The sequence below is a fragment of the Anas platyrhynchos genome, chromosome 1, assembly GCF_047663525.1.
Source record: "Anas platyrhynchos isolate ZD024472 breed Pekin duck chromosome 1, IASCAAS_PekinDuck_T2T, whole genome shotgun sequence".
Classification (NCBI taxonomy): Eukaryota; Metazoa; Chordata; class Aves; order Anseriformes; family Anatidae; genus Anas; species Anas platyrhynchos.
The window spans coordinates 78168815-78195000 of NC_092587.1; the positions used below are offsets into that span (position 1 = coordinate 78168815).

General features: G+C 36.9%; 1 protein-coding gene across 1 annotated transcript in view; it reads left to right on the forward strand.

Annotated features, from left to right (window-relative positions):
• The window catches only part of VWF (von Willebrand factor), a 151299-nt gene that overhangs the window by 120566 nt on the left and 4547 nt on the right, over positions 1–26186 (forward strand). Inside the window, exons 44-50 of the mRNA XM_005012640.6 lie at positions 7447–7557; positions 9462–9645; positions 10546–10586; positions 15423–15539; positions 19469–19567; positions 20293–20421; positions 22014–22053. Coding sequence (XP_005012697.1) covers positions 7447–7557; positions 9462–9645; positions 10546–10586; positions 15423–15539; positions 19469–19567; positions 20293–20421; positions 22014–22053 — 721 coding nt within the window. The remainder of the gene's footprint in view (positions 1–7446; positions 7558–9461; positions 9646–10545; positions 10587–15422; positions 15540–19468; positions 19568–20292; positions 20422–22013; positions 22054–26186) is intronic.

Sequence of the window (26186 nt, forward strand, 5' to 3'; positions counted from 1 at the left end):
GTAGAGTCTTGATAGGGAAATAAAATGATTCTTTTTAAACCTGCATGTTTAGAGAAACTAGAGAAAAATAGAAAATATGTGTTGTAGCAATGAATTATCTTGAGAACAGAGTCTAGAAGGCCTAAGTATTACTGACTTTATTTTAGAAAAGAAGTTATTCTGCAAATGTTAGAGACCACCACAAATACATTTTGCCTCTTTCTAAAACTTTCAGTGTATATATAGATTAATTGTGACTGTTTTTGATGGTACTAGCCAATTCAATTCAGGAAAAGGCATATCTGACTTGATGAAGCTCCTCCCTGCTCTGTGTTCCAGTGTTTACAGTCTATGAGTTCAGATTCAGAATATTCTCTGTAAATCTTTTACTGACCCAGGGTTTTTCCCATAGGTTGTCTCTCCAATGATCTGTGAAGTGAAGCCAAGAAGGGGCTCTTTCTTATTTTTCTTTTTCCCTCAGTGCAGAGGCAAAGATGAGCTAGTTAATAGTATGCAAATATTCAAGCTACTTAGCTGCTTTTTAAATGTTTAGATTGGGCTCTATATTGTATTAGCCCAGGAAAATTTGATGAGTTGGCCAAGCAACATGTGTTCCAGGTGTGTGTTGTAACATCAGTGCTTTCAGTGGTCCAGTGGCCAATATGTCTGCATGTTGGTCTGTAATTCAACAGTGTCATTCTGTAATGATGCATCTGGGATTTCTCAGTGGGAAATGAAGGGGAAAGCATGCTATATTAGTAGCTTCAAAACCTTTTAAAAAAGGGCCATATAGTCTGCTTCTGTGTTTGATTCACTGTGCTGGCTGGGATGCTTCTGTAATATCTTCCAGTGCTGACTGTGAGACAAGAGTCACTTGATTTTTTTTCAGCTCCAGGAGAAACCATGCTCTGTTTCCTCAGAAATACAGTGAATTTCCAAACAAATATGTCATACGCTGTTCATTCTGAGTCTTCATTAGAAAACTTTGCAAATACACCTATGAGATGTTAGAGGCATTCTTTTTGCTTTTGGAAAGACATTGACAATGTGTCTGGGAGTCAAAGACTGTCGGTGTGCATAGAATATGTATGTGCAGCACCTCATGGATGAGTTAGCAATGCTGTAGAAACTCTATATTGACTGATTTATTTTAAATTTAAACTTGAATTAAAATTATTTTAAAACAGTTAATCATTTATTGCAAATTTGACTATGAACATTTCAGTTATGCAAGCTGATGTATGAAAAGCAATTCTCTTTTCTCAAGTCTATTAAGCTAATTTTCCCTTGGCTTACAAAAAAATTTTGCCTTGATATCATTGTATTTTAAAATATAATTTAATTTTCAGTCTCCTTATCAGAACAAAGCTGGACAGAATATATATATGTGTACAAGAGAAGGTGTGAACTAAATATAAATGTTTTTTTGAATGTTTCCCTGTGCTGTGACTTGAACAGTATATAATTGTGTAGGACCAGAGCAGAAAATCAACCCATAATAAAAAAAAAAGAAGGAAACAAAACAACCCCCCCAAAAACAAACAAACAAACAAACAAACAAAAAACACAATCCAAACTACTGCTCTTCGTGTAAGAGTGGTGTTTGGTCAGAAAAACCTCAAGGTTTTGACCATGAGAGTAGTTTACAGCTTTTGCAAGAGAATCCTTTTTATGTCTGTTCAGTTCATAAAATAGACTAATTTTGAGTATGGAAATGATTATGAAATATTAGATCTAAAATATCTGGCTTTATTTTGGCTTATAGCCACAATTTTATCAGTAATCTGTTATTATAATAAAATATCATTAATACAAGGCTACAGTTTCTTTACAAATAAGTCTTAAGCACTGCAGTCTCAAAAAGCTTTTACTTAAAAAAACAAGGAAACAAAGAAAAAAGCTTAGAGGAAATTATTCTTTTTGGAACTCTGTCATTTCTTCTGTTCCTTTAATGGCTATCAAAGCTGCAGTACCAAAACAGTAGCTGTTGGACAACCTGTAGAGATCAGATTTTATTTTTCCTTAGTTTATTACTGATTCAGCAAATTTATGTATCAAGAACCACAGAATTTCTGTAATCCGATTTGAATTGGCCCTAATGCTTATTTTCAATTCAGATTAGATGACACTGAACATTGTAGTGGTGTTAAAGACAGTTTAATTGTAGATTATTACTAAGATGGTGTTTAAACTCCCTATTCTTACTGTTATTAATTTAGTTGCCAGGTTTTAAAGTTGTGAAGTATCATTTTTGTCCATGTCATCTGAATTCTGTGAAAACAGTTTACAGTTTTCTACTTAGTGATACAACAACAAAAACAAATACACAAAATACAAAAAACGTCCCACCCCAAAATAAAACAAACAAACAAAAACAAACAAAAACAAACAAAAAAAAATCCCCAACAATTAAACACTTAAACTAGCTCCTTCACCCTGATGGTGGTACTGTTCTCCTGCGCTTGACAAAATCAATGCAAATCTGATCTGTTATTTTAGAACAAAAATAAACACTATAGAAAGAGAATGAATGTTTTATTAAAATGAACCAATCCCCAAATTATTTGTAGATATTTAAATTAATAGCAAATACAGACTTCTCATTTGCAAACCAGTTGTGGATTTTCCTCATTACATGTCACAGTCCTCTCACTTCTGTTTTCTTGTATCTTACCGAAATTTTGCAAGCAAGCAGATAATTGTTGTAATTATTGCGTCTGCCACAAGGAGGAGTGGTGTCTGTGCCTTCCTACCCTCCTGAAGCTTCTTCAGTAACGACTTCTCTGAGTACATTAAAATCTATCTCTTCAGAAAATCATGGTGATAAAATGAATAACAGCTTTCAAAACACCTTAAAATCCCTAGTGTACTAAAGTGAAAGGAGCAAGTGCTTTCTTAATTTCTATAAATGTTCTTTAAGTTAGGTACATAAGTGCTATGAAAGAGTGCAATTTAAAGTATTGGATAATTTAAACCATTGCACGGTTACGAGAAGAATGAGGCATAATTTTCTGGGATAAGTGTTTAAGACAAAACCATTTGGCTAAGTGTGTGTAAATTAATTAGTGTAGATATTCAAGACTTTTAATGAATGTGTAAAATTAAAGTAAAGAACACTTGTACTCTATGTGGAAAGGCATAGCAAATTACAGTTGTAATTGATGCTGACTCTGAAATCCACAGCTTTAATCTCCAATATTTCAAACTGATATTCTCCTTTGAAGTAGCAGAATATGACTTCTACATGTAAAGCATCGGAGTAAATGGCTTAGTAGTGCATATTAAGGAGGTCAAATAAATTAATTTTAAACAAAGACTATTGTTTGAGGATTAGATATGCAAGATCCTATTTAAAAATCGTGAAAGTCTTGGTGAGAAGTAATTTCAAACATCCTGTTTGGATTTTCAAGCTTACTTTAGGAAATGATACCTCAATATTCTAGAGACTTTTAGATAGAAAATTAAGTCCTCACTTGGTGTACATGAGCTTAGCTCCAGGGAAATCTCTAGAATTATGCTGATCTATCACAACTGAAGATTTTGCTTTTAGCATTCCAAATTCATTTTTATCTATCCTATTAGTTTTTTCTCGGTCTCTCATTCTTTTCATTCTCTTTGGTTTCTCTAATGCTCTCTAGGGACAATCATATCATTATATAAAAGGCAAATATTGGAGCCTTTTTAAAAATACTGAGTGTTGAGTAATACTTTCCATTATTTCTCTCCTATGTTGTTGGCCAGAAGGCAGCTGATAGAGTTTTCTGGCCAAAACCTTAGCAACCATGAAAAGAGGAGCTATGCATCCTAAGCAACATTGGAATGAAACAGGGGAGTGCACAAATGCACCAAGTCCTAGCCTGTGCAGATTGCTCCAATAGTCCTGCATGAGAGATGAGACCAACACGTGCATTCTCCAATTGCTGCAGAATTAATCTGTGTTCCTCTTCTATTTGTCACAAAGCCAACCCCCAAATCAACAGCAGGCGTAATTCCACCTACCATGTAGAATAATGTCTTAATCTGTGTAATTTCATCTTCCATGTGGTAGAGCCATTTTATCTCTGCATTTATGTGATAAAACAGCCAGATCTGGTGGCAGAGCTGAACACTTGTCAGGTTCTCTGTAGCAGCTGCTTATTATCACTGGCAAGTCTACTAAGGATACTTGCTCAAATGCAAAGGGTGGCTGGTGTTGCCTTGTTCCCTTACCTGCCAAGGCACATGGATTTTGTAGTCCTGTAGACAGGGAGTTCCATGTCACTGTGACAGATGGCCAGACACTTACTGAGGACTTCTTCTGAGTATTAACACCCTGTTTGAAGTTTGAATTCTGTGTTTAAAAAAAAAATAAAATAAAGGAAAGGAAAGTCAAGATGTGAAGGTGAAGTTAAGCAGCAGATCCAGAAAACTCAGGGGATGAGCAGAATATTGGCTAATGGCAGAAAATGGATTCTTGAACAAACCAGAGCATCTCTACAGTGTCTATATGCTAGAAAATGAATGATAATAAAGGAAGAGATGGAAAACACTCTGGTATGATGCTGGTAGCAGGTAGTCTTTGTACTTGGGTCATCTAATTAAAAACAACGATAAAAACAAACACCTCAAAATACACGATTTTTTTCCCTTTTCTTAGATCTAACATTAAATATTAAAATTTCAAGTCATAAAATAAAGCTATTTTTACTCCTGTGTGCCCAAATTTTCATGGTTTAAATGCAAAAGTTAGGGTTTTCTAATAGAAAAATATTTCTAAAGCTGTGGAGGATGTATGACAGCAGGGAATCGCTGTCCATTTTCCTCCTTGTGTACAGGTGGCTGCTCTGCTCTTTGTGGAGCTCATAGATTGCTGCAGTTTGCAGGTTTGCCTTCTGACACAGGTTTGTATGCTGTGGTGGTTCAGGGGCTGCCTTAGGAGATGCCTCTGCAGATGCTGAGGTTGAAAGCTGTGACCTCCTTTGTTTCTTCACCTGAGGAGTCACAGCACTCAGATCTTGAGTACACTGAATGCCAAAAGGGCCACTTAGATAGGTGGAACTGTGAAAAACCCACACCTTTGTTGTTGCCTTTGTGGTATGGATTACACCTAGAGTCTGCTGCATGGCACCTTGTTTTGTTTGCTCTTTAGAGGGCTCTGTTTTTTCACACAGGTGTCATGAAATTTGAATCCCACAGTTGGGTTTTGCTTAGTCAGGATGCTGAGTTTATTCTGAGCATAAACAACACACGGATTTTTATTTCTCTGAGTTTGCCACACAAACAAAATGTTGTATGCCATATTTCAGATACTTCACATGCACATGTAGTAGGTAAAATTTCACATCAAACAAAATATATCATGCAGCACAACTTTATCTTCAAAGATAGTTCAAACTCTGGTATTACATTGTATGGCCCTATACAAAATTTTCTTTCATGTGAAAGTCTGCTGATTATAGAGGCTTGCTTAAGTGCCCCATGTTGCAAATCAAGGACAGTTCATGAAGGGTTGGTTGGGAATACTTAAGCTATTTTAGTTTGAAGGTGTAGATCAAAACAGATATTATGCTTATTGTCATTGGCATTTTTCACGTGAACAGTATTTTCTCTGACAGAAAACTTCCCTTTAACTCTGTATTGAAATCAGAGTTATATTTTGCCCCTTGCAGACTGTTAAATATAGCATGTATTTTTTTCTATTCATAATAAAGTTCCTTGCTTTCTTTCACTTAGGTACTCCAGTGTTTGAATGTTTGGCTAGTTGCTTCAGGATATGAAAGGATGAAATAATCAGTCAAAGCTAGTCCCCAGGCTACGTGTCTGACCAATCCCTTGCCTCTGCTTCAGCACAAGCACAATCAGATGTCTGAGTGTACTTAGACTGAATCCTAACACTGAAGTCTCAGGGATGGGAAAAAGAGTTTTGGGTGTTGATTAACATCCAAGATGCCACCAAACCAATTTTTACCTTCTATTTTCTTTTGTATAATAGTATTATATTTTTTAAAAAAGTATTTTAAATATAAATTTTTTTTACAGTTAGATATCAATCCTATGTAAAAACAGATGTTTTCACATAGTGATTCTCAAAGAGATTTTTTTTTTGAGAGAAAACCATATGCAAATGCTATGAATGCAGTTTGAGGGGGAAACTCCAAATAGTGTGGCAATTGAGACAGTCACCCTTAGAAGCGGGTTTACTTCTTTTTCTTTTTGCACTCATCTGTAGGGCCGTAGTGTTGGTAGCTTGCTTTTTACAATTTGCTAATATGTAAAAGAAACTGCTTGCACACAGTAAACTAACATTTGTAAATTATTGCTGTATTTAATGTTGTTGAAATACTCTGGTGTCCTCCAAAAGCATTTTTCTTTTACCTTTTCCTTTTTCATTTCTGTTTGTTTATGTCATTATTGTTTTCTGTTTTGTGGCAAATCTTTGGATTTTTACTCCTAATGTTGTGTGCTTTTTAATTAAATTATTGTTATTTTTTTTTTCTGACAGGTAATGTTAACCATTAAACAGGATAATGAACTGAGTGGACCACTTGTTTGTAATTGCAGTGTGTGGCCTTACAGTTATGTTTTCAAAATACTCTTTCCATAAAAAGTTGCTGACATTAAGCATTTATCCCAGTGTTTTCTTTTTGCATTAACCTTCTCATTTGTCTTCTCTTCCTCAATCAATCCTTCTCTTCTCTTCTCTTCTCTTCTCTTCTCTTCTCTTCTCTTCTCTTCTCTTCTCTTCTCTTCTCTTCTCTTCTCTTCTCTTCTCTTCTCTTCTCTTCTCTTCTCTTCTCTTCTCTTCTCTTCTCTTCTCTTCTCTTCTCTTCTCTTCTCTTCTCTTCTCTTCTCTTCTCTTCTCTTCTCTTCTCTTCTCTTCTCTTCTCTTCTCTTCTCTTCTCTTCTCTTCTCTTCTCTTCTCTTCTCTTCTCTTCTCTTCTCTTCTCTTCTCTTCTCTTCTCTTCTCTTCTCTTCTCTTCTCTTCTCTTTCTCTTCTCTTCTCTTCTCTTCTCTTCTCTTCTCTTCTCTTCTCTTCTCTTCTCTTCTCTTCTCTTCTCTTCTCTTCTCTTCTCTTCTCTTCTCTTCTCTTCTCTTCTCTTCTCTTCTCTTCTCTTCTCTTCTCTTCTCTTCTCTTCTCTTCTCTTCTCTTCTCTTCTCTTCTCTTCTCTTCTCTTCTCTTCTCTCTTCTCTTCTCTTCTCTTCTCTTCTCTTCTCTTCTCTTCTCTTCTCTTCTCTTCTCTTCTCTTCTCTTCTCTTCTCTTCTCTTCTCTTCTCTTCTCTTCTCTTCTCTTCTCTTCTCTTCTCTTCTCTTCTCTTCTCTTCTCTTCTCTTCTCTTCTCTTCTCTTCTCTTCTCTTCTCTTCTCTTCTCTTCTCTTCTCTTCTCTTCTCTTCTCTTCTCTTCTCTTCTCTTCTCTTCTCTTCTCTTCTCTTCTCTTCTCTTCTCTTCTCTTCTCTTCTCTTCTCTTCTCTTCTCTTTTCTCCCACAGGGATATAAATATATCATCCAAGATGGGGAGTGCTGTGGGAGATGCCAGAAGACTGCCTGTGAGGAACAGCTGTTCTGGTCTCGGGGTGATGCAGTTCCTCGTTTACACGAGGTGAGGTGACAGTGTAGTGAACACTTCCTTTTCTAGCAGAAATGTCCTGGAACTATTTTGTGTTCCACAGAAGGAGAAAAAGAACCTGAGATTTATTTCTATTATAAGGCAAGCAGTACTGTGAAAGAATGGATTTTGGTTCTGTGACTTATCTGCTTCATTCTGCTAATGAGCAAACCCTTCTCTCTCAGTTCAGGCTCTAAGGAATCTTTGTATGTAAAATAGTAATTTCATGATTCATAGCTCAAAAGAATGTTAATGGGAAATTATACTTCTCTTGCTGTAGGCAAATTGTTTAAATTATCCTAATTAATTTATATTACTCTATGGGTGGTGGGCAGATTGAATATTTGATATCTTGAATTCCACGGTCCAGATAGGCTATCCTATTTGATACACAGTGAAATATCTGGAACCGAATGAGCATAGAAACATGAATTGCTCTCTGTTTGCTAAAGATGTAGGCTGCATATCAGATCAAGCTGCAGTGGTCTAGGCCACACTTGTTGTCAGCTCAAAATAACAGTTTATTTTCAGCAGTGTGTCTCTTCCCTTTGGATTCCTTTATGTCTCTTCCAAAGAGCACAATGGGAAGTAAATGCATGCCATTCAAAGTGTGCTGCCACTGGAATACTAGGTTGATATTGTTCTCTTTCTTTGCCTACATTTTAAATTCCTTCAGGCTATTCAGTTTGTTCTGTCCCTAATCCAACTGGCCTTGGCAAGCCTTTGCCTGCCCCATAACCATTAAATTGCTTAATCCTATGCAGAAGTTTAGATTTAGCAAAGAAAGGCAGAAACAATAAGTTAAATAGATTTAAAATAATAGACCTCCCCATCTTTTCTTCTGTAAGTGTTATTACAGTGTGTCTGTGCTTACATCTATATCTCACTTTCACGTATTTGATAACTTCTTAATTGCTTTTTTTACAAAGATAGTCTGATGCTGTCTGTTTTAAAAAGTAAGCTATATTTTGCAGCCTGCTTCTTCCCTGGTTTCAACAAGGACAGTTCTTAATGTGGATCAGTATTATTCTGATTCATAAATCAAGCCTTCTAAAGGTGTATTTCAATGTCTCACTGATTTCTGTTGTCCTGATGGAGTAATAGATCCTTATACTCTGCTGTCTCTTTCTTGCTGTGTCCTCTTTCAGTTCCTCTGTCATTAACAAAGAACTAACAAACAAGAGAAAATATTTCATTAACTTTCTAAGGAAAGATATTTGACCACTTTGGAAGGGTCTGATTCTCACTTCCACTGTTCTTGAAGCATATTCAAAGTCCATTACAAGTGGAGGCATCCTGCTTTAAGTTAGTGACTAGTTCCTCCTGGCACTGAAATGTGTCAGTGTCTTTCTGACCTGTGGTGATGTCTCTTTCCAAAGTACCATTTGAAGTTCCCACCTTGTCTGAACCATGGGTGATAACAGCCAGTGTGAGACATCAACAAGATCTGGTCTCTTACATTTGCAAGTCTTTTCTTCTCAAGAGCTAATTGCCAAAGCTTCCTGTGGGCCTAGTACAGATGATTTGCAGCAAGACCCAGTAGAAAGAGGGCCAGCTCTGCTGCAGTGCAGTGCAGTACAGCCAACTACTGGGAACAAATGTAAACTTAAATCTAGTTAAGCTTGCATTTCCTTCTTCACATGTTATTTCACCTGCCCCTTTCATTTTCATCTTAGGGATATTCCTGTAACTTTTATACACTGCAAACCAAGCAGAAGTCTATTCTGTAAACTGATTGTCACAGTAAGGGCTTGTAAAGAACTGTTGAGTGTCAGACTGTTTCTGTAGAAGTAAATGTGCTTTTTGCAAATCAGTACATTGTCTGGGGGTGCTCTTCTTTTTCTCTGGTGGCATAAATACTGTTGTCTGAATTCAATCCTTTTACCATTTCCTGTCAGGTTGGCACAGAGTGGAGATCCCCCTTCAATGACTGCATTATCAATGAGTGTGTCCGAGTGAATGATGAGGTTTTTGTGCAGCAAAAAAATCTGTCTTGCTCTCAGATGGATGTGCCTGACTGTCCAGAGGGGACTGAATTACGCTGTGACCAAATAATAGACTGCTGTCCTTCTTGCAGATGTGGTAAGGCTTAAAGGTGACCAATGGAGTCACTGAAGAGTTAATCTCAGTGTTGATCTATTTCTCAATAGAAATTTCAGAAGTGTATACTATGCAAGTAAAATACCACTTTTAAAATACTCTGTATAATTTAGGCATTGACTATAGTAGCTCCTGCTGCTATTACTTTCACTTTCCAAATGATGTTCACAGTGTCCTTTTGAACTAATTATTATTGTCACTACTTTGCATTGCTTCAGGGAGACATGACGGTGTATGTCTCTACCAGCAAATTACAGCACTAGCCTGCATTGTTAAGCTGCTAAACAAGGTCTTGATGTGCTTTTATCTTAGAAAAGTCCAATATTATCATCAATACCCGCTATGAACAGGAAGTTTCCATGCAGCCATGCTGTCTTTTAGACATCTCTGAGTGTTGTGGCTGGGTCCATTTATTAGCACAAGCCTGGTTCAAAAATACAAATCAAAATATTTGGCTATTTGGACTCAGTCTGGGAAGACTCCCATTCATATTTAATTGACAGGTATATAAGCAACCATAGGGTGAGGAATTGAAGTGGGAGAAGGAGGAGAAATAGGTGCTATAACTTGCAGAAAGCCTATGAGTGCATCCTCTGAGGGCAAGTGGCTTGAAATAGATCGTAAAATCTACATTTTACCATGTACTTCATAAAGAAAACAACAACTCATTAAGGAATGTTTTGAGGTGCATATCAGGATAATTGACAAATTGTTATCTTTGAAAATATAAGAGGACTAGTTTGCACCTACTTACACTGAAAATAGATCTAGATGTCCTCAGATGGAACTCTAATGAGTCAAAAATGCATACTTGTGGTTTATGAAGTCGACATAATGATATGATAATCATAATGATAAGTGGAATATTATCCTCTCTTTCAGTACCTGTGAATGGCTGTCCTTTGAATGGCACTGTTATTGGGGTAAGACTTGATGCTTTTATTTGCTATGTTGGTAAAATATTTAGATATTTGAATGAGCTTTTGAAAAACACAGACTTATCAGAACATACATAAGTGTACAGGGTAGCTTTGTTCAGCCAGAATCCCCACACATTGCATCAAAAAGAGTGGTAAAGGGCTCTGTGCTATTAGGTCCAGTTCATGACCATTTCACAGGTTTTCCAGTATGAAAACGAGCATCTCCTCAAAATGGGACAGTAATATTTCTTTATCTTGGATGACTGAAGGAAAAAGTGAAGGATGCTTGAGGAAAAGGTGCTTAGATAACTGTGGTAATCTGCATTGTATAATGTCTTGCAGGCTACCAAACACACTGGAAACTATCTGCAAGAGATAATCTCAGAGATGATCCTTGCCCACCTTGGGGAAGGGAAAACTTCCCATATTCTACCTAGAGGATAAGGGAGATTAAAAAAGGATGGAAATTCTTGCTCCACCTGTGTGGAAGAAGGGTCTCCCTCCTTGGCTATTAGCAGGAACAGGAAAGCTGAGCTTCCTCACTCTTTGACCTCTGTCCCCTTTCAAGATCCCTGCTGATATGCCCTCAGAGGAAGTTTTTTCTCAATTGCATATTTAGTGGATAGATTAAGACATGTTTAACCCAGTCCATGACAGTGGAAATGACTGGAGTTAAGCATCTGATCTCATTTATGCCGAATTTATCTTTGGAGAGCTCAGTCAATTGTCCATTGTTTCCCTAAATCCATGTTCTGGCAGCACCTCTGGTGTCAAAGAACTCTAAGTATTCTCAACATCCCCCAAGGAAACAGGTCCTCTTTATTCATTTAACCTAACTTTTAACCTATGTATTCTTGTGTTGAAAATGCATTTTTTTTCTTTTATTGAAGAATTAAGTTTACCCATATCTCTTTGTGCTCTTGAGGTACAGCAGAATCTCTCTCCATCTATTTCTTCCATTTTTTTTCCATATTTGATAGGCACAAGTTCGTCAGTTTATTAGAGTTAAAGCCCTGTCATCAAACATCCATCATTCTGTATAAGGATTACATCCCTGTAGAACTAAATCCAAGGAGTAATTTTGCCTTTCTGTCAAAACACTGGGAGAAGTGTTTTAAAGTGCTTGAATCTGAAATAATCTCCTTTCTCTTTGATTCCTCTATTTGTCTCTCTATAATATGTTGTCAAAGCTAGTTGTGTCATTTTATAAAAGCCATACTTGTAGACAATTTCCTGTAGTATAATTGCCAACTTCTGTCACCTTCTGTCATACAGGAGTTAAATATATATTATTCTGTGTTGCAAAAAGGTTTATTTTCAGCTGCATGCTCTTATTTTGTGAATTACTAATTTTTTTCTCTTCCAACAAAATGCTTACCTGACCTGTCAGAGAAAGTCTGCTCAATTGTCAAGTATTTTAGAATATTTTAAAATGCTTTAAGTAAAACATAAACAATGTTTGAAAAAAAAAATGTTATGCTGAATGCAAAATCAGGAGTATCTGTATTTTGAAGATTAAAAAGTAAAATATTTAAGTTTGTCAAATAATAAAAAAAATCCCTTTTAATATTTTTTCCCAAATTGGCCTGAACTTATGAAGTGTTTCAGGTGTCACTAAACTACAATTTGATTCATTTTTGTTTGTTATCTGGATCTCTATAATTTTTTTTTTCTTTTATTACGGCTTTTAAAATGTGTTGTTTGTCTTCTTGACAATTGGCCATTTTATCAAACACAGTCTGTGAAAGATTTTGAGGGCATAGGTAGGCACCAGCTGTTGCATTACTTCTGTGCTTTTCCTTTTGCACCGTATCAGGCTGTTAGCATTCAACAACACAGTTACTAAAATATTTTCTCAGGATGGAAAATGTGAAATTTGAGAGGAGATATAAACCTTGGAAGCTTTCTAAACAAAATGGAAAGTTTGATGGAAAAAATGATAAAAATATTTAGTGGATCTTAAATTAGAACTTGTCTTAATGAATAGTTTCTTTTAACTTAAAATTGTTTCTTTTAATTATTTATTTAAAGCTAATTAGCTGCATGCCTACATTTTTTTGAGCAGCTGTAGTTGCTACAGCTTTGTCTTACATTTTTCTCTACTTCAATGACTGTTGCAGAGTTCTGGCGAGGAAAGAAGATGTGGTCTCCACAGAAGTTTATACTTCCTGGATTTCAAAATCTTATTCTGTGTCCTTTAAGAATAGGCTTCAAGTTTGTTTTATATCAAGGGAAAACTTTTATTTATTAACTCATTCATTGAATAGTTCCAAGTTTTGAGTCTTTTACTGCAGTTCTGTTAACTGACTGTGTCCTTAATCCCTTTACATTTTTGTCTTGTATCTGGTTACCAATATTATAGTCCAGTAATTTGGTGTATTGCATTCACTCCACTGTCCTAACAACGCTGTGGGCATTAACTGCAGACTTCCAAGCAGGTGGCTGTATTTACCAAAAGGATTATCTGCATCACTCATCTGTTTTCCCAGGCTTTTACTGAGTGTCAGTCTTGAAGGAGATCTGAGTAGATTTTGGCTTTATGCAGGTTATTTTGATTGCACTGACTAACACAGGGTTAGCAGATGTTGACATTTTATACTATGTAAGCCAAGAAAACACAAGATAGGTGTATTATATAAAGGGAAAAAGTTGTATCAAAACTATTTCACTCAGTTCTGTCATGCTAAACTGTTCACAGAAATCCTTTGTTAAAGTCCATTTGCATGCTGATCACTAAATAAATATAATAAAACTAAGCTGCGATGTAAACCTTGGATCAAAGACCTTCCCCCAAAAGTTCAAGGAACTTACTTGTGTGTAAGGATTTTGTTTCAACATGTGTCTAGCATGCCCTACATTTCTTCCCACAGCAGTGATAAACTTGACTTCAGCTACCTTTTTCTATAAAATCAAAATTTTAGAACTTAGGAGAAGATACAAAGAGGATATCAACTGTAATATCAGTTGTGGCTTTATTGAGTCTTTCTTCATGATGTGAAAGTCTAGTGTTACTAAGCATTCTGTGATAAGTATTTACTTCTAGAGAGCCTGAGTTAAATGTTTAAGATAGTAAGAAGAACAAATTCAAATATATTTTGAAATATGTCACCAGGATGAGGACATCTCCTTGATTTGCAAGGCTTTTGTGTATGTGTGCACACTTGTGTGTGTTTAGACTTACCAACCATTAGAACAATACTAGTGGATTGGTTGGCCTTCTGAGGCCATGTAGTCTGTACTAGAACTATTATACTGATATCTGAACTTTTTCCAATGCTAAGAGTTTAATGTTTCATATCACATTTGTTATCTATTCCTCACCTATTGGAAAATGTTATAAGTGTGGCTTCATGCCGTACATCAAGCACTTTTAACTCTCCAGATTAATGTCATAATATTCACTATAAAAGTTTAAACTGAAAATGGTGAAGAGTCCTGTATTGAGGTCTTGAGCTGAATTGTTAAAAGATCAGGACCTTCCCATTGTTATTACAACCTCCGTCATATTATTTGTGGAGAATCTTTTTTCTAGACCTCCATAAACTAAGAAGAGAGCAATTTCTGGTTTTGGTGCTTTATTGAAAGCCACTATGCTCTGAATGCATCTGTTATGCTGGAGTCCAATCTAAGAATGTTATTCTTTATTAAGAACATTTGTTCTTCAGTGTATATGTGGGAGTATTGGCTCAGAACTACCCATAAACTCATACTTTTACACAGTTACTCTGGCCTGCTTCTTGATTTTGAATGTTTACTTGTGTGGAAGAAAAAAGGAATTTGAGGATATGCATAGTGTAAGCATAGGAAATTCCTTTTCTCAGTGAAGTCAGCAATGATAGTCCATTGACTAGGATTCAAAGCACTACTTGAAGCTTTTATTATTTTATGCTATTCAGTGTATGTTTATTATTATTATTATTATTTATTTATTTATTATAATGTTAAATGCACTCTATACAACCATACTGGTTCAAATGAAAGGCTGTATACTTGTGAGGCAGAAAGAATTTGGATTTAGAATTCCTCTAAGTACTAGGAATCCTACTGTTAACTTCACATCCTGTTCTTTCCCATCTAATATCTTTGCATTTTCCACTGTGTTTTAAATGCCATTTTTGCTTGCTTTGAAAAGGTGGTGGATTCAAGGAAACAAATTGCCAGGGGGCCAGCTCAGCTACTGCTTTTCTTGTAACTATGAACTTCATAGTTACCATTCAGTTACTTTTTTTTTTTTCCTTTTCTCTCTCTCTCTTTTTTTTTTTTCTTTTTCTTTTTCCTCCCATCTTTGTTGATTTTAAGCTTTTAGGCCTCCATAGATTCTAAACAGTGTTTTCGTAAGAACAATAACAAGTAATTTTTGTCCATGAACTGTTGGTTGTGATCACTTAAGAAAAAAACAACAAAAAAATCACAACAACAACAAAAAATCTTGTCAGTAAACCAATTCATTACATTTGGGAAAAATGAACTTGGTGGGAACCACCTAACACATGACAAAATCTTGCGACAAAACATTCCTTGCCACTTTCAAGGACTCTTTGCTTGTTTGCTAGCTTTGTAAGCAGGAAAGTAAGAAACACCCATGCCATTTTGCAGATTAAGGAATTCTAAATTATTTACTTGAAAAATAGCGTTCTGTTGGGTTGCTTGTTGAGGGATTGTGGATGCAAAATTTGGATCTCTGGAAAGTGGATGCACATAGTTTTTCTCTTTTCTCTTGCAAAGAATTAAAGCACAAGATTTGATGAAAGACACTTAACCTAGATGAAATTGCTCATTTGTCTGAGTTTTGCTCAGGAGACAGTCACTGATGGCTACAAACTGTTTCCAATGTTTCAGCCATGGAAACGCCTGATGGTGGATCAATGTACAACGTGTCTCTGCTCCCTGCAGTCAATGCCTTCTCGGAGATACAGCCTGACGTGTACAAAATTCAGTTGTGAACCATGCCCAACAGTAAGTACAAGTGGTCTGGATGCTCTAATAAAGAGTGTTTGATGATAAGGTCATGTTCTTCATTGTATATACCAGTTTATGTAGTGTACAACTTTGGGACCTGTTGTCCTTTCTTCATTTTTTTTTTTTCTGAGAAATCATGGCCTTTTGTTTTTCTTACCCTGAATTAGATCAAAAATATCAAATGTGATCTGAATCCACAGTGTAGAAAAAGGCAAGTTTTCATAGTACTCAGGTCCAGAGGTACATTTTTTTGTGCATTTCTGACTACTTACCTTTGGGGCAAAATGAGTTTTAGCAAATCATTGGTAACAGGAACTATCCTTTCCACTACAATATTATCTGTCCACCCTGGGACTGGCAGCTGAGCCAGATTTCCCTGCTTCAGGGCTTTCCTATGACTATTACCAAATTTTCTAACAGCTGAGCCCAGTAATATTTCTTTCTGGTCCCCAGCCATGCCTTAAGTGATTTGAGGTAATTGTCCCCATCAGTTCCACTGGTCTTTTTGAAGTCTTTGCTGCTGCTTCCATCATGTGCAAGGAATAATCTTGTCTAGAAAAGCCAGGGGCAAGTATCTCCCATTTTTACTCCACCGACTAACAGCGTGACTGGAGTGCCAAACTAGTTTGCTGAATCACATATTTTTTGCTTTAGCACCAGTACCTCAAGAAGAAGGAGAACTAAACAAATTGCAGAGGCTGCCTTAGTTTTCCCCTGTCCAAAGAATGTAGACAAGCAAATAGTTTCACTGAAAAACTGAAAATGCACGTTCTTCTTCTGCCTTCACCTGGATAATAAATGGATGCCAATGCGCTCAAACAAATGCAGGGGCTCTGCTAGCAGTGGCAATTGCATGAAAGAGCCACATCTATAACATGATCATATGGGATTCCTGGCTGATATCCAGGAGAAAAATAGATTGACAGGGTCCTTGCAAAAGAGGGAGGCAGAGTTTTGGGGAAGTCTAGTTTTCAATCCCTAAGTAGAACTGAAAGGACAATGTAGTAAGTCAAGTTTCTGTGGTTTCATATTCACTAATAAACCAAACAGAGCAAGGCTGAAAGCTCGAGTTATGGCCTGCAACCACTTATGCTAATGAATTTTTAGCAGTGGCCCAGCTTGCATGTCTTACAAACAATGCCTAGGCATTGTTTGTAACCACAGGTCAGTGGTTAGCATAATTGAAGGACTGTTTCCAACAGAATCACAGAATCACAGAATTTCTAGGTTGGAAGAGACCTCAAGATCATCGAGTCTAACCTCTGACCTAACACTAACAGTCCCCACTAAACCATATCCCTAAGCTCTACATCTAAACGTCTTTTAAAGACTTCCAGGGATGGTGACTCCACCACTTCCCTGGGCAGCCTGTTCCAATGTCTAACAACCCTTTCGGTAAAGAAATTCTTCCTATGATCCAACCTAAACCTCCCCTGGTGCAACTTAAGCCCATTCCCCCTCGTCCTGTCACCAGGCACATGGGAGAACAGACCAACCCCCACCTTGCTACAGCCTCCTTTAAGGTATCTGTAGAGAGCGATAAGGTCGCCCCTGAGCCTCCTTTTCTCCAGGCTGAACAAGCCCAGCTCCCTCAGCCGCTCCTCGTAGGACTTGTTCTCCAGGCCCCTCACCAGCTTCGTCGCCCTTCTCTGGACCTGCTCAAACACCTCGATGTCCTTCTTGTAGCGAGTGGCCCAAAACTGAACACAGTACTCGAGGTGCAGCCTCACCAGAGCCGAGTACAGGGGGACAATCACCTCCCTAGCCCTGCTGGTTACACTGTTTCTTATGCAAGCCGGGATGCTGTTGGCCTTCTTGGCCACCTGAGCACACTGCTGGCTCATATTCAGCCAACTATAAATAAACTATAGAAAAAGCCAGTCTGTTTTATGGGGAGAAGGCAATTTAGACATGCACATGTGTTCCACTTGTCTGTGAGGTGAGAAAACAGGTCTTGATCCAATTTCTTTGCTAGCATAGATGCACCCTGTGGCAAAAGGGTGAATCTGGAATAGTTGGGTGTTGTTATGGACACTAATATCACTGTCCTATAAGGTAGGATTTTAGACATATATTCCTGAAAGGAAAATAAATGGCTAAGCATGGTGCCGAACATCTTTCTCACTTTCACAAAATATAACCTTGCTGATCAATGAAAAAAGCACTCAGATACACTAGAATGAATCAATGGCCAGAAATTTGTGTGCATACATATGCTTCCATGCAAACATGCACAAACATTAATTCTTGCTTTTCAGTGCAGGAAGCCAGCTGTGGATATTAAAGGCAGAGGAATCAATAAAATACACTGTAAAAACAATTGGGGAAACATTCCACTCTTGCTTCTTCTACCACCCACACAATTCCCAAATGGCCCCTTCTCCCCACTTGACTCAAATGTACAGACTAAACAAGAAACAAATGAACAACAACTGAAGAAAGATCTATTTCTAGATGGGCTTATTAAACACAATGAAATTAATTGCTTACTAAGCACAGATACTCAAGAGAGGTTACAGGTCTAGGTGTATGTATCCCTTAATAGTCATTGTAATGAAACTATGGAGTTTGAGTTAAAAACAAATCAAATAAGATATGTAATATCTTATCCCCTTGAGGCCATCAGGATTCACATACACACTTGGATCTTTCCTGTCTCAATCATTGATTTTGTGGTATACCCAGATTAAAAGAAATTCTTTCATAATGGACAAAATCATGGAGTAGAGTATGTACTCTCTCAGGAGCACCTGCTTTCTACTGGATGCTGAAGCTATGAAAGTAAATGTACTGGCTGTTGAAGAGCAGCCAATTGCAGCATTCTCTGTTCATCAAGGTCAATGTATTTTCTGTCATTTTATGACCTGCTTTAGGTGCTTACATTTTGGCTAATAGAGGAAGTTCACCTAAATAACAATGAACTAGGCTCTCTTCCAATGATTTAATAGTAAACCCCCACCCTCCCCAAATTCTTTTTCTAAAAAAAACATAACGGTAACATGCACGCCTTCACTCAAACAAAAAGTGTTTGTTGTATTTAATATGTTCAGCTCATCATAAGCAGCTGTTAGTTATGTGTAGCAGCTGGAAGGACATCGTGAGACACTTCAAGTGTAAACTCAGTTTCTGTGGTGATTTTTTCTTTTTTTTTTTCCTTTTTTTTTTTTTTTTTCTTCCTGTTATCCATTCTGTACCTTTCTTCTTCTCCATCTAGTGCTGCTTGTTCTCTCATATTCCTTTCCCTGTCACCATTCTTCCTTCCTTTGACCAGTCAGTCAGTTGACCATTTGTCAGTCTCCATTCTTTCTTTCTTCTTTCTTTCTCCCCTTTTTTTGTTGTATGATTTTATACACTCTCTGATGTTGTTGTGTTTTGTCAGACCATTTTCTCTTTCCATCCGTAGTTCAGACTTTCCATCTCAGCTTCATTCTCCCCTTTCCCTCTCCCTGCTTAATGTTTTTCTCTTAGTTTAAGCTTCTAAAACCACTTTCCAAGTTGCACTGTACAGTCTTCAATTTTATGAAGAAGTTCCTACCCACCACAAAAGAACTGTATGCCACTCTAAAAATTTAAATAACATTTTTTTCTCTTCTTAATTCTTGTTTAGTGGACCCCATCTTGCAACAATTATAGTAAAAGAATATTGAATTTATTGGACAGAGGAGGCTTCGTATTTGGAAATAAACTTATCTCCCTATTTATTATAAGGATTAATGCCAGTTTTTATAAAACAAAAGTACCTAATTAATTTGATTGAACCAGTCCTACTGTCAAAAAACAAACAAAGCAAAACAACTCACAATATTTTGCTGGCTATCACTTTGTTCACTGAATTTCCCTCCCCTCAGAACAGCCTTCTAGAAATAAGCATGCTTAAGACAAAACCAACCCAGAAAATTTTCCATGTGAACTTCTTTACATTCTAGAATTACAGAAGGCAGGAAATCCCTGGCTCTTGCTGTGGAAAATGTGTGCCAACTTCATGTAGCATCAGACTGAGAGATGGAAGGCTTCAATACCTTCAGGTAAATTTTAAGAACTAGTTCTTTTATCATTTAATCTTATTTTAATTTTATTAATTTATAATGAACTATTTTAAATACTTATAAATATTTATTAATTGTTAATTATTTGTTAGCTTATAAAAATATTTAAATATTTTATTTAATATAAATGTAACTCAGACTTAGGATGGCTCCAAGAAAAGTGCATTTTTTTTCTCTTTTTTGGTTAGGCAGCATGGTATTACTAATGCCTTATCTTTTATATCCCAGAATGTTTTCTCAAGAAAGTTCGTTTTTTTGTTGCTTGTTAAAGAAAAAAAGGAGACTTCACACCATAGCACAAAATTCTAGAATGACAATCTAGATATATCTGAAAGCATGAATGTTATTCAAGAAGTTTAACTGGAATAGGAACTCAAACAGCTACTTACAGGAAATTCAAAACCTAATTTTAAATGAAAGTGGATAATGGAAATTTCTTCCCTGGTAAGAACTGAAAAAGGTCAGGTTTTGGCAATCGTTGCTGAACTGTAATCAGTACTGTTATAAAAGTAAACAATTATTTTCAGAAGATTTCTGTTGAGCAATTCTGTTTACTGAAGATTTCCATGTTTTGTAAACTTCACCCCCCATGTTATATTAATTATTCAATTAATTCAATAAAGGAATAGTCAGGTTGTACAGTATCCTGAAAACTTACTGACCTATGCTTTTGCATAAATCTAACAACCCTTAAATCTTTACAGCCAAATGCATCACTTCAGGACGGCTGTGATAATCACTCCTGTAAAATAAATGAGAAAGGGGAATTTATCTGGGAAAGGAGAATCACTGGCTGTCCTCCATTTGATTCCAGAAGATGTTTGGCTGAAGGAGTAAGTAATGAAATGGCCCCTAGGCTTCCTAGTAGACTGTCATGTTTATGGTTCAGTATGTAGGTACCTTATGTGTATATGTATTAGGGATGGAAAACTCCAGCCCTTTCCCAGCACCTTGGATAAACTGAATTTGAATTTTCTTTGAAATTCAAAAAACTGTAAGTTTTTTTTTTATTATTTTAAAATATATGCTGGTTTAATGTGGGGCTATGCTGCAGGAGAGATGCTGAGATTGCAGTAATTCTATTCCATGTGAAGCAGCAAAACCAAGAAAATGGTTCTCACAGTGTTTTCAGTTCAGTATTCAGAGCAAAACTGCATGAATAATTATGCATATTGAGAAAACAGTCCAATTGGCCCCTTTTTTCTATGGTGATGTGTATGAAATACTAAGGCATTTTTTTCGCTACCCTCTTACAAGATTAAAAAAAGGAAGTTCTACCTGTGTTCTGGGAAGAGCTCAAGCTTCCACGTTTGCAGTGGTTTAGTATAATGTCATATTAAAAACCCTACTAAACTTGTCCACCTGTCTTTGAGGAACAGAGGGCAGGCTATGGACTCCAGGAAGGGATGTATCACATGGTGCCCTGGATGCTTATCACGCATCACACAGCTACTATATCCACCTGGTCCCATTTTCATGACAGGATGTATGGCAGGACATAGGAAACATTTAACAAAGCTCATGAGCAAGCCTCTATCAACACATACCTCAAGCAAATGGAGGTGGTCTTGATGTGTTAAGTACAGGAAGAATAAATCTTCCATTACATATTTTTTTCTAATTTATTATTATTTTTAATTATTTTTTATTATTACTTTGTGAAATCACTGCAGAACACAGGTTTTTATACAAGCAAAAGTTATAATAATGTTGGATTATATTACAACCTTGGGATTATTATCATACCGTGAAGGTCCCTATTGTAAAACAATGGAGAATAACTTACTTACAATGCAAAATTTCCCAAAGTGCACTTATTTTAATCCCTTCCAAAACAAAACAAAACAAACAAACAAAAACCTAATTCAGATATAAAATTAGATCTTTTTTTGGGTCTAGTTACAGAGCAAAAGTTCAGTGGGGTTTGTTTGTTTGTTTGTTTAACCATAAAAATCCTCCTATATTTTGCGTGTAAATTCAGGTGTTTAAAACAATGTTATCACACAGAGCATAAATATTATAATTCTCCATTTCCCTTTCACTATGAATTTTTCAATATGAATGGGTTTTATCACTTTGTTTCCCCAAAACTGGTTTGTATTCATTACCAAATTGATTGTATTCAACATGTTTACTTTAAAAAGCTGATATTATAAACTGTGGTAAAAGCAGTATTTTAAAGTGTTGAACTTGTTAAAATCATCAAATATTTTGAATCAGTTTTCAACAAATGTAATTACAATTTCAACAACTTAAAATGGATTAAAATGAAATTATGATTACTAATGTAGACTTATATTTGTATACAGTATAGAAATGCAGTTTTCTTACCTAAATACACTGTTTCAAACATCCTTTTTTAGGCTTTCTGCAGACCAAGTGTTTATTGCTTGTGCCAAAATAGAAGTATTTTTTATTGTTTTAGGGGAGAATTGCAAAACTTGGCAATACCTGCTGTGACACATGTAAGTAAATAAGCAAAAAGACTTGTTTGGCAATTGAAGGAAGTGTAAGCTAGTTTAATATTAGATGTACTTTGATAAAACAGGGATAAGCAATGTAGTCAAAATAAACCATTGGACAAGTCACCCCCTCTGATATGGGTACTGCTATCATGTTTTTTCCACTAGAACATGTGTTTTGTCAGTCTTCACAAACACTTGAAAGAAATAGATACTCCATGCATTTTAGTATATACTGTTTTGCAGATATTGAATTATGAATATTATATTTAATCATTCATCTGAAAAGAATGGGAACAGTATCACACACAGGTTGACAAGTCACATAACCTGATACTAAATATGTGAGGCAACCACTTCATGAATATACAATGGATTTAAAATGTATTTAGCAAAAAGAGATGGTTAAAATAATGTAATTATAAATGTTTCTTGATATTGTAATAACAACAGCAACAAAAATAATTGGTGGGGCAGATGCTTATCAATGGTTCATGCCTGTTGAATAGCTCACCTGCATCTTAAATTATGCAGTTTAGGCGCAAGTCCTGCAACTCTTAATTTCATGCATCACTGTGTAGATAATCTGAATGTCAGTTGGTCTGTGAGTGTAGAAGGTGTTTCCTTACATGAGGAAGGATAGGCTCTCATTTCTAAAACAAATCTCTGAAGCTTTTTTGAACAGACAATGTCTCAGGTTTTCCTTGTTAAGTAAAAAAAAAAAAAAAACAAAACGAAAGCATACAGAAAAACAAACAAAACACTAAACCTGTAGCTTGTTTAAAAAAAAAAACAAAAACCAAATTGATATTTTCAAAAGAAAATGTCAGAATATCAACATCTTGCCTGTCCTCCACTATGTCTTGTTTTACTCTATGCATGTGCTAATAAATAAAAGATGCCCAGTATAGCAGCCCATCACCACACTGCCACAGTTGCTGATGTAATAATACCCCTGATGAAAGAAGTTAACTCCTAGAGAGTTTGTAGCCATTGCTTGTCTACCTAATCAGTGAGTTCTGGCTTTAGAAATGCAAGTCAGAAAGTGATTGAGATAGACTGTCATCAAACCACTCAAACAGGTAATTTAGTTAAGAGAGCATTAATCTACATTTAGTCTTTGAGGATGGAATACTGAAAATTACCTACTCTCAAAAACATCTTAATATTTAAAAGATGTGGGGATAAATGGACTACTAACTGAGTCCATATTGCATGGCCCTTCAAATCCTCATTCCCATTGACATTTGCTTGGATATAGCTCAAAACTGAAGTCTCATGTTATAGTGCAGTCCTTTTCCTGGTCACTTGTCTATTCAGATTTCTTCACAAAAAAGAAAAAAAAAAAAGAATCCAACGCAAAAGCCAACGTATTGCATGCAGTCAACTAATTGTGAGTTATCAGTTGATTTGTGTATGAAAGGAAGAACAGTGATTAACATGTGGTTTTGGATCAATCTGACACTTCTAGACACTAAACATTCTTCACTTCTCCCCATTAATTACATCTTTCTCAGACCTGGAATTCAACCAGGACAATCAGTACCAATATGCAGTTTGTTACATACTCTGTAGGGAATGCCAAGATCTGGCAAAGCTACTGCAAAACCAGAGTAATTTATTTAATCTTAAAGCTCGGATGAGAAAATAATCATTTTCTTATGGATACAGATGCTTAGATGTAGGCTACATCACCTTCCCAGGTCTTGAAAGAGCTTGTCTTGCAGACACCTTAGTACCATAAGCAATTGGGCAATTAATTTCTTCTCTCAAGTTCAAAGCACAGTTTAGGTTGGTGACTTTGGCTCTGTAGAGTCCTTACATGGCTTTGAGCAAAAGTTGTTTAAGAAAACGGTTTCTCTTAGTATACCTTGGCAATTGCAGTTCAGTAGTGTGTCTAAGTGCATTGTTACTGGCTTTAAATACTTTTGAGTAGGAGCACATAACTGAACAGGCTTATTTTCTCCATTTTTGTTTGTTTGTTTGTTTGTTTGTTTGGTGTGATACTAGCAAAGGACTTAATTAATTTTAAAGGATATTCCTTATTTTCCCCCTTCAGAAATGAGTTGCATCTCTGCTTCTTATGTCTGTCCTCAGTTGATCTCAACTGGATACGTCCTGTTAATCTATAAGCAGATGACTTTGCAAAGGAGAAAATCTACACAAAAGTAAATGATACAAGTAAAGTAACTTGAGAGCAAGTCAATAAGTCAGGATCAAAAAGGCAGGCAGCAAAGCTGTTGTTGAGACTAACAATTATTTTGTTTGTGATTTTCAGTTCTGCGGGCAAAACTGCATATTCCTCCTATGTGAAGAAGTTTTATCAAATAAAGTTATGAAATCATTAAAAGAGAATTGGCAGCTCCAAGAGCCCTGGAGTCAGAAACACTTTTTAAGCTTTCTTTTTTTTTGTAGTCTATACGTATATGTGTGTGTGTGTGTATAAAATGTGAAGCTTTAGAAAGGCACTCAGGTAATTTGAAGATGACATTCACATAGAAAAATTATTGAAAGCTATGTATGCTGCTCCACACATAACAAATTCAGACCTACAGCTTCTTGTGTGAATTTCTCATTAGACAGGAGAGACAAAACAAACAAACAAAAATATCACACGGGGAACTTACTAGCAAAACATCAAAAAGTACTGGAAAATAAGTATAATTCCTGGCTTGCTGAGGACAGTGGCAAAATTTCCATTGACCCAAACTTAGATTTTCTGCAATACTATTTCTCTAACTGTTGTGTTGTCCCATCCTCATGGGCCCCATGACCTGTGGTCCAAGTGCTGTTGCTGGCACTTAATAAACATATTTATATATGTATAAAATCCATATAAATATATATATGGATATCTTGCATACACAGACATGTACACAGAGTAGACAGTCTATCACCCAGGACATAATTAGATATGGAGTTTAATAAGAAGACAGGAGAGACTAGAGAGACCAAGTAGGGCAGGGCAAGGTCAGACAAAAATATGGACAAGCAGCTGTTTAACATGCAACCACCCAACCTTTATGCCTTTATCGTCCCTAAAAAGATCCCCTAGTGAGTCTTATAAAATCCCAAGCTGTACTTCCCTCACATCCCATAATGAGTCCTACGCATCTGTAGGCAGTGACCCACCTCAGTCTATAAGGTGATCTGGAGAGCTGCTTCCGTTGACTCATCTTGAAGGACATCATTCTGATGGAATGAGATCTGTCTCTTGTGACAGTCTGAGGAGTAGCCAGGTCAATCACAGAATCACAGAATTTCTAGGTTGGAAGAGACCTCAAGATCATCGAGTCTAACCTCTGACCTAACACTAACAGTCCCCACTAAACCATATCCCTAAGCTCTACATCTAAACGTCTTTTAAAGACTTCCAGGGATGGTGACTCCACCACTTCCCTGGGCAGCCTGTTCCAATGTCTAACAACCCTTTCGGTAAAGAAGTTCTTCCTATGATCCAACCTAAAACTCCCCTGGTGCAACTTAAGCCCATTCCCCCTCGTCCTGTCACCAGGCACGTGGGAGAACAGACCAACCCCCACCTCACTACAGCCTCCTTTAAGGTATCTGTAGAGAGCGATAAGGTCACCCCTGAGCCTCCTCTTCCCTAGGCTGAACAAGCCCAGCTCCTTCAGCCGCTCCTCGTAGGACTTGTTCTCCAGGCCCCTCACCAGCTTCGTCGCCCTTCTCTGGACCCGCTCAAGCACCTCGATGTCCTTCTTGTAGCGAGGGGCCCAAAACTGAACACAGTACTCGAGGTGCAGCCTCACCAGAGCCGAGTACAGGGGGACAATCACCTCCCTAGCCCTGCTGGTTACACTGTTTCTTATGCAAGCCGGGATGCAGTTGGCCTTCTTGGCCACCTGAGCACACTGCTGGCTCATATTCAGCCGACTATCCACCATCACTCCCAGGTCCTTCTCTGCCTGGCAGCTCTCCAACCACTCATCTCCCAGCCTGTAACTCTGCTTGGGGTTATTGCGCCCCAGGTGCAGGACCCGGCACTTGGCCTTGTTAAACTTCATGCAGTTGACCTCAGCCCATCGGTGCAGCCTATCCAGATCCTCCTGCAGAGCCTTCCTACCCTCGAGCAGATCGACACACGCACCTAGCTTGGTGTCATCTGCAAACTTACT